This window comes from Uranotaenia lowii, unplaced genomic scaffold (genome assembly GCF_029784155.1).
Source record: "Uranotaenia lowii strain MFRU-FL unplaced genomic scaffold, ASM2978415v1 HiC_scaffold_31, whole genome shotgun sequence".
Taxonomy (NCBI): domain Eukaryota; kingdom Metazoa; phylum Arthropoda; class Insecta; order Diptera; family Culicidae; genus Uranotaenia; species Uranotaenia lowii.
Window position 1 is genome coordinate 26,137 of NW_026598212.1, and position 9,667 is coordinate 35,803.

Genomic DNA, 9,667 nt, shown 5'->3' on the forward strand with positions numbered 1-9,667 from the left:
TCCCCATTCTGTAAAATACTGAAATTTTAACGAAGTGTAAAAGAAGTCTTAAACTAAAGTTAACTTTTTTTCAATGCAAAAATCCAATAGCTTTGCTGGCTTTTACAACTTAACAACCTTTTATTTAACTTTTTCCAGTAATGACAGAAAAACTAGTGAAGATATCTTTCTTAGTTTACAAAAACTGTAGAATTTAACATTTTTAAGATCATTCATCATTATCATCATCAACAAATATAATTTCTTAATTGTACACTAAGGTTTTTTTTTACGTGGTATGAACTCCGTCGTTATCGTATAGGACTTGGAATATTTTCGCTCAAAAAACGTGTTGATTCGTAAAAGCCGTAAAAATCATATTCATGGCAAATAACCGCTTAAAAAGAAGCGGTGTTAGTAAAATCAAACCGCGTAAAAAAAGACCTTAGTGTATGTAATTTTGTAAAATAATTCGGGACCAGTAGTTTTTTTTTCATGTTAATTGTTTGATTTCACTTAAAACTGAATCATTAAAAAAAATAACTCCATATCACCAAAAAACACGAGGTGATAGACAAAATCTGACAAAAGATTCGACTTCAGGACGCCAAAATTGTCTTCAGATGTTCAATTTCAATTTAGTTTGTCAAATTTTATGATATTTTTTTCTGTTCTGAATTTCTGTATGATTAATGATAAAAAAAAGATAATTTTAATGATCTATTATCTTAATTGAAATTTTTATTCTTCTTGTCAATCATAGTATTGGTTGAAAAATTATGCGGAATTATCATGAATTTGAAGAAAAAATTAATAACGATTTCGTATGTGAGCTCCCGATATATGTAGAATAATTTTCTATTTGAGGCCCTTGGAGCCAAATGAGTTTAAGTGACAAAGTAGATAAAACATTTCATTTACATTACATTTACATTACATTTACATTACATTTACATTACATTTACATTACATTTACATTACATTTACATTACATTTACATTACATTTACATTACATTTACATTACATTTACATTACATTTACATTACATTTACATTACATTTACATTACATTTACATTACATTTACATTACTGTTCGATGCACACTGAGAAAATCGTGCACGAATAAAGTGGCGCTATCTGGTCCTGGGAAAGCGAAGCAGCCCAGTGAATTTTCATTGTTTTTTTTCACTGGGGCATGCTGTCAGACCAAAGGCGTTAGCAGCAGTGGGCTGCTAGGAAAACAAAAAAGATGGATTTCCGCTCTTTTCATCAGGCCCAGTATAAAAGGCCCTTCAGGAAGAAACGTGGCCTCTTTTTCCGACAGTGGCGGCCGTGCAGTCAACATTGAACCAAAACAACCAAAACATCCCAGCAGAGCAGTGATCGTCGACAAATTTAACGTTGAAATTTAAAAGTTTTGAAGTGTAGTAGTAAAATTAGTTATAATTAAGAAAAGTAGAAATTGAATTAAATGTAGTGCTGTAATAAATGTAATTAAGGAAAACTAGTGCAAAATATACTTACCGGTGCTGAAAGGGGAAAAGGAATACTTACCTGTTTACTTACCTGCGCAACTTGATGACGAACCTGAAAAGAAAATCAACTGAGGAGGAAAACCAACGGCGAACATAAAGGTACTTCCGTTCATGGTCCTTCGAACCGGATGCCCGTCGAACTCCGAGCGTCCGGAACTACTCTACATTCTGGAAGATAACCTTATCATCTCGACGTTGGTGGAGTGAGCTGCAATCAAATTTCATTATACAAGGCATTGAAATTGCCTCGAGAAGGTAATTAGTATTCCAACCACCTCTATTTTGGTACGTTTTGTGCTCCGCTGGGAAAATTTATCTTGCAGATTAACGCGTGCACGATGGCTACGGAACGGCGTATCAAGTCGCTCAAAATGCGGCTCCGGAGTATTGAGACGTCGTTCAACCTAATTAAAGTCTTCGTTGAAAACTTCGACGAAGAAACTCAGTCGATGGAAGTTCCTGTTCGGCTGGAGAACCTGGCCGTGTTGTGGGTGGACTTCGGCAAAACGCAAGCCGAACTTGAAGCCGCTGATGTAGACGATAATGCGGTGATGGAACATCAGCTGAAGCAGCGGGCCCAGTTCGAGACGGACTACTACCGTGTTAAGGGTTTTTTGCTGTCCGTTAATAAAAGTACATCGCCCAGCTCCCACTCTTGTCACTCCAGTGCGCATTTCCCTACTTCTTCGCAAATTCGGCTCCCAGATGTGAAACTTCCCGTTTTTACTGGCGCTCTCGAAAATTGGTTGAATTTTCATGATCTATTCATTTCATTGGTGCATTCGTCGACTGAGTTGTCCAATATCCAGAAATTTTATTATTTACGTTCGTCATTAGCGGGGGATGCGTTAAAGCTGGTACAAACGATTGCGATTAGCGCCAATAATTACCCAGTTGCGTGGAACTTGCTGATAGATCACTTCCAAAATCCTGCACGTTTGAAACAAGCCTATGTCGACTCCCTTTTTGAGTTTGCTCCGTTGAAAAGGGAATCTGCAAGTGATCTTCATTCTCTGGTGGAACGATTCGAAGCTAATGTCCGCATCTTGAAGCAGTTGGGAGAGAGAACCGAGTTTTGGGACGTGTTGCTGATTCGTATGCTCAGTATTCGTCTTGACCCCACTACACGAAGGGATTGGGAAGAATTTTCGTCGACTCATGAGGCAGCTACCTTCCCAGATCTGGTCAGCTTTCTTCAGCGGAGGGTCACCGTTTTGCAGAGTGTGAGCAACGTTCAACTGGACACTTCTTCGTCTTCGGCACCCAAAAAACCGGTTCATCGATCAGCAATCATCAGCAATGGAGCTACTCAATTCTCACCACGCCAATGTTTCGCCTGCTCTGAACACCATCCACTTTATTTATGCCAGACGTTCTCCAAGATGACCATCGAAGATAAAGACAAATTAGTACGCCGTCAACAACTCTGTCGGAACTGCCTACGTAAGGGACATCAATCACGAAGTTGTCAATCCAAGAACTGCTGTCGAAAATGCCGAGGGCGCCACCATAGCCAACTATGCAGCACAGGTACCAGCCAGGGTGAATCCAGCAAGCCGAGAGCCGAAGGGAATACGTCGAGGGATTCTAACCCTACCAGCGAAGAAGTGTCATCATTGTCTGCAGCAGTCGGGAAACTTCCCAAGAAGGGTCACCCTAACAAGGTGCTTCTAGCAACGGCCGTGATCAAACTGACGGATGATTACGGCAATACTCACTTCGCCAGAGCGCTCCTCGACTCGGGTAGCGAATGCAACTTCATCACCGAGTCATTTGCGCAAAAACTCAAAGTTCGTCGCACCAAAGTTCACCTCTCCATCTCCGGAATTGGTCAGTCATCCACTCAATCTCGCTCCAAGCTTCGCACCACAATTCACTCTCGAGTTACCGGATTTTCGACCATCGTAGAGCTCCTCGTACTGCCTAAACTCACTCTAAGTTTGCCATCCGCCACTTTAGACATTTCTAATTGGAACCTTCCGAAAGAAATTCAGCTCGCAGATCCTAACTTTTACCAAAGCAACCCTATCGACATCGTCCTTGGTGCAGAAATATTCTTCGATCTTTTCAAACCGCCTGGCAGAATTCCTCTTGGAGATTCACTGCCTGTTCTTGTGAATTCTGTTCTGGGATGGGTTGTTTCTGGGAAAGTTACCAACTCTACTGCTACGAGCTCCGTTATTGCCAACCTTGCAACCGTCGCAGATATTTATCGCCTCATGCAACGATTCTGGATCATCGAAGAGGCAGATTCAGCTCCCTGTATGTCGGTGGAAGAAGCAGCCTGCGAAAAGCACTTTTCGCAGAACGTTCAACGCACTCCAGAAGGTCGATACATCGTTCGATTGCCGTTCAAGGAACCTGTTTCCAGCGTAGGCGACAATCGCAGCATAGCACAACGTCGATTCCGGATGGTCGAGTCTCGCTTGCAACGGGACACTAATCTACAGGCTCAGTATCACGACTTCATGGCCGAATACGTCACCTTAGGGCACATGCAGCGAGTAGACACTTCTACTCCACCTACCCAGCAGTATTACCTTCCTCATCATGCGGTGATTCGCGAAGATAGCTCGACTACCAAGGTGCGAGTCGTCTTCGATGCTTCGTGCAAGTCAGGATCTGGCAAATCGCTCAACGACGTGCTCATGGTCGGGGCAGTCATCCAAGACGACCTTCGTTCCATCATCCTGAGAACCAGAATCAATCCCGTTTTGCTCATCGCTGACATCCAAAAAATGTACCGTCAAATCCTGGTCGACGAACGAGACACTCCTCTCCAGCGAATTCTTTGGCGAAGTTCACCGGACGAGCCTCTCAGCACGTTTGAGCTGAAAACAGTCACCTACGGCACAGCTAGTGCACCATTCCTGGCCACCAGAACCCTACAACAACTGGCAGACGACGAAAAAGCAGATTTCCCTTTGGGCGCGGCGATTCTGAAGAGAGATGTGTACGTAGACGACCTGGTTACCTGTACGTAGACGACCTGGTTACCAGCGGAAGGACTCCTGAAGAACTGGCGGAAGTGCGGAATCAACTTGACCAATTGTGCCGACGAGGTGGTTTTGAATTTCGGAAATTTGCGTCGAATATCGAATCTGTTCTAGATGGCATTCCTTCCGAACGACGTGCGCTTCAATCATCAGTCGAGCTCGCAGCTGATCAGACCATCAAAACCTTGGGGTTGCACTGGGAACCAGCTTCGGATCACTTCCGGTTCCAAATTCGGTTACCTGAACACTCTCGAGGCGTGGTTCTCTGCAAAAGGTTGGCCCTCTCACAAATCGCCCAGCTGTTCGACCCGTTGGGATTGGTAGGCCCTGTCATCGTTACTGCGAAAATGTTTATGCAGACTCTGTGGAGTCTGAACTCCGACGACGGCAAGCCATGGGGATGGGATCAACCACTACCACCATCGCTGACCACGTATTGGCAAAATTACTATGCGCAATTACCTGTCCTCGATCAGCTTCGAATCCCACGATGCGTCGTGCTTCCCGAGTTTGAATCCATCCAGCTACACCTGTTTTCTGACGCTTCAGAAAACGCCTACGGGGCCTGTGCCTACTTTCGTTCAAAGGACTCATCAGGTTGTATTTCCGTCGGCCTTCTCACTGCCAAATCCAAAGTCGCTCCTTTGAAAAAACGCAGCATTCCCCGGCTTGAACTTTGCGGGGCTCTAGAGGCAGCCCAATTGTACCAGAAAATCTCCTCAACCTTCGGAAGGAAGTTCGAAACCTTCTTCTGGGTCGACTCAACCACGGTGCTCGCCTGGCTGAAGGCAACTCCCTCAGTTTGGACAACTTTCGTGGCCAATCGGGTTTCAAAAATCCAGCTTGCAACAGTAGGCGCTTCCTGGAATCACGTAGCTGGTCAAGAGAACCCTGCTGATCATCTGTCTCGAGGAATTGACGCCAAAACGCTGATCTCCTGCAAACTGTGGTGGAATGGACCAAATTGGCTTCGGTCCGATGACTTTTTGCAGCTAACATCGCCATCAAGCACCTCCTTCGAGACCCATCTAGAATTCCGCACATCCAAACCGGTCGGCCTAACCGCCTCAGCAGACAGTTCCTTCATCGATTCCTTCGTTGGCCGATTCTCGAAGTACCAAACCATGCTGCGCGTCACAGCATTCTGCCTCAGGTTGTCACGCAAGTCTCGAAGCGCAGAAGCAAGAAAAAGATCGTTCCTCTCAGCGACGGAAATTCGCGAAGCCGAAAATGCTCTCATACGATTGGTGCAAGCTCAAGAGTTCTCCGAGCACGTAGCAGCTCTTCAAGCATCGAAGCCAGCTCCAATCAGGTCCCAACTCCGATGGTTTACTCCGTTCCTGGATGCAGATCGCCTGATGCGTGTTGGAGGACGAATCGACAAATCAGCGCTAAATTACGACGCCAAGCACCAAATTCTTCTTCCGTACAATCATCGGTTCTCCGCCCTGCTGGTGGAGTGCTTTCATGAAAGGCATTTGCATGCAGCACCTCAATTACTGCTTGGAATCCTTCGATTGCGGTACTGGATCACAGGGGCCAGAAAGCTGGCCAAAACGATCGTTCATCGCTGCATAATTTGCGTCCGAGCTCGCCCTAAATTGGTTGAACAATTCATGGCAGAGCTACCAAAGGAACGCGTAACTGCCGCCCGACCCTTTTCGATTTCCGGTGTCGATTATTGGGGCCCGATCCTGCTTAAACCTCCACATCGTCGAGCAGCCCCAATCAAGGCATTTGTAGCGGTGTTCGTCTGCTTCACTACGAAGGCTGTCCATATCGAACTCGTTTTCGATTTGACGACAGCCAAATTCATCCAAGCTCTACGCCGGTTCGTATCCCGCCGAGGTCCACCATCAGACATCTACAGCGACAACGGAAGAAACTTTCTGGGTGCCAGCAATGAATTGCGCAAACTTCTTCGCTCGTCCGACCACTCACAAGGAGTTGCAACCGAATGCTCCGATTGCAATATCAGATGGCATTTTAATCCACCTCGAGCATCTCATTTCGGCGGATTATGGGAATCCGCAATTAATTCCGCCCAAAAGCACTTCCTTCGAGTCGTCCGTGATCGCCCATTGGCTTATGACGATATGGATACCTTATTGTGCCAGATAGAGTGCTGCCTCAATTCGCGCCCGATTACTCCAATGAGCGACGATCCGACTGATTTCGAGCCGCTTACTCCAGGGCATTTTCTGGTGGGTACGTCCTTGAAATCCGTTCCAGATGAGAACCTGAATGACATCCCATCAAATTATCTTCGGAAGTGGCAGCAAACTCAAAAGCTGCTGCAGGACATCTGGCGTCGATGGCACCTGGAATATTTGTCATCATTAGCCCAAAGATCAAAGTGGTTAAACTCACCTGTAGCACTGAAGGAGAACCAGCTCGTCCTTCTCAAGGAGGATGGGATCCCACCAATTCGCTGGCCAACGGCCAGAATCACCCAATTGCATCCAGGGACTGATGGCATCGCAAGAGTCGTTACTCTGCAGACTCCGAAAGGCTCCTGTACCCGGCCGGTGGCGAAAGTTTGCCTTTTGCCAATTGCGTCATCGTCGGAGGAAATTAATAAACCACCCGCCGCTGACCAATAAGCAGCAGACAAAATTTGCTGCTCCTCGACACCTGCAACCATTCTCCGTTTCTGCTATCATCATCACCTTCACAACACTTCACATCGACGCAGAATTCGTTTCCTGTTGCCGATTGCATCACCACCGGAGAATCAAAACCACTGCCGGCGTTGACCAATCAGCGACAGAAACAAATTGTCATCACACGGCCAAAACACTTATCTACACTTCCGGCGGGTCCAGTTTAATTGAACCTTTCAAGGCACTTTTATTGTTTGGATCAGGTGAGTTCCTGTCCAACACTTTATGTTCACTCGAAGGGGTCTACCGGGTCTATTTTTCAGAGCACTTCCTATCCTTCGGTAAACAAACAAGCACCAATCTCCAGCAATGCTCCAGTCAGGTCGAATGGGCCAGGTTTCTCGTTTTGATTATTTTCAAGGCCCAATTTCACCTGAGCCAGGTGAGTTCCTGTCCAAGGCTTTTAATTTGGTTTGAAAGTGCTACCGGGTCTTATGTTTGCAGGCACTTTCCAATCCTCCGAAAATTAAAACCAAATAGCAGCCAAGCTCCGAGCTTCTGAGGTCGTATGGGATGCAACGATGTTTCGATTTCGAGCTTCTTTTGTGTCCGCTGAAATCCCATCATGCAGGCAAGCTAGATGACGTCGACTGGTCCAGGTCTACCGTTTTGCAATTTCCAAGGCCCACTTTCACCTGGGCCAGGTGAGTCTCTGTCCAAAGACGCGTATTTATCCCGAAAGTGCTACTGGTCTTAACATTTCAGGAGCTACGAATCGAAAACACGACACCGACCGGCGAAACGAATCCACAAATGCGACCGACGAAACAAATCCAAAACCTGACATCGACCGACGAAACTAATCCACAACCGCGACCGACGAAACGAATGAAAACAACACTTTGCGACCGACGAGACGAAATTTTCGAGGAGCCGGCTCAAAAGTAAACAACTTTCACACGCTACGAAGGAAAAGATCATCGGTGCCCGAGTTTTTAACCAATTGGATGCTGTCAGAAATGGGTATTTCTGAAGGGGCCAGTATGTTCGATGCACACTGAGAAAATCGTGCACGAATAAAGTGGCGCTATCTGGTCCTGGGAAAGCGAAGCAGCCCAGTGAATTTTCATTGTTTTTTTTCACTGGGGCATGCTGTCAGACCAAAGGCGTTAGCAGCAGTGGGCTGCTAGGAAAACAAAAAAGATGGATTTCCGCTCTTTTCATCAGGCCCAGTATAAAAGGCCCTTCAGGAAGAAACGTGGCCTCTTTTTCCGACAGTGGCGGCCGTGCAGTCAACATTGAACCAAAACAACCAAAACATCCCAGCAGAGCAGTGATCGTCGACAAATTTAACGTTGAAATTTAAAAGTTTTGAAGTGTAGTAGTAAAATTAGTTATAATTAAGAAAAGTAGAAATTGAATTAAATGTAGTGCTGTAATAAATGTAATTAAGGAAAACTAGTGCAAAATATACTTACCGGTGCTGAAAGGGGAAAAGGAATACTTACCTGTTTACTTACCTGCGCAACTTGATGACGAACCTGAAAAGAAAATCAACTGAGGAGGAAAACCAACGGCGAACATAAAGGTACTTCCGTTCAATTACATTTACATTACATTTACATTACATTTACATTACATTTACATTACATTTACATTACATTTACATTACATTTACATTACATTTACATTACATTTACATTACATTTACATTACATTTACATTACATTTACATTACATTTACATTACATTTACATTACATTTACATTACATTTACATTACATTTACATTACATTTACATTACATTTACATTACATTTACATTACATTTACATTACATTTACATTACATTTACATTACATTTACATTACATTTACATTACATTTACATTACATTTACATTACATTTACATTACATTTACATTACATTTACATTACATTTACATTACATTTACATTACATTTACATTACATTTACATTACATTTACATTACATTTACATTACATTTACATTACATTTACATTACATTTACATTACATTTACATTACATTTACATTACATTTACATTACATTTACATTACATTTACATTACATTTACATTACATTTACATTACATTTACATTACATTTACATTACATTTACATTACATTTACATTACATTTACATTACATTTACATTACATTTACATTACATTTACATTACATTTACATTACATTTACATTACATTTACATTACATTTACATTACATTTACATTACATTTACATTACATTTACATTACATTTACATTACATTTACATTACATTTACATTACATTTACATTACATTTACATTACATTTACATTACATTTACATTACATTTACATTACATTTACATTACATTTACATTACATTTACATTACATTTACATTACATTTACATTACATTTACATTACATTTACATTACATTTACATTACATTTACATTACATTTACATTACATTTACATTACATTTACATTACATTTACATTACATTTACATTACATTTACATTACATTTACATTACATTTACATTACA

General features: G+C 42.9%; 1 protein-coding gene across 1 annotated transcript; it reads left to right on the forward strand.

Moving 5' to 3' along the window:
- The first annotated feature begins 1,853 nt into the window (after positions 1 to 1,853).
- Positions 1,854 to 6,984, forward strand: LOC129759908 (uncharacterized). Its single transcript, XM_055757474.1, has 3 exons — positions 1,854 to 4,491; positions 4,626 to 6,719; positions 6,785 to 6,984. The coding sequence occupies exons 1-3, from the start codon at positions 1,854 to 1,856 to the stop codon at positions 6,982 to 6,984; spliced, it is 4,932 nt and encodes a 1,643-aa protein (XP_055613449.1).
- Positions 6,985 to 9,667: the final 2,683 nt, after the last annotated feature.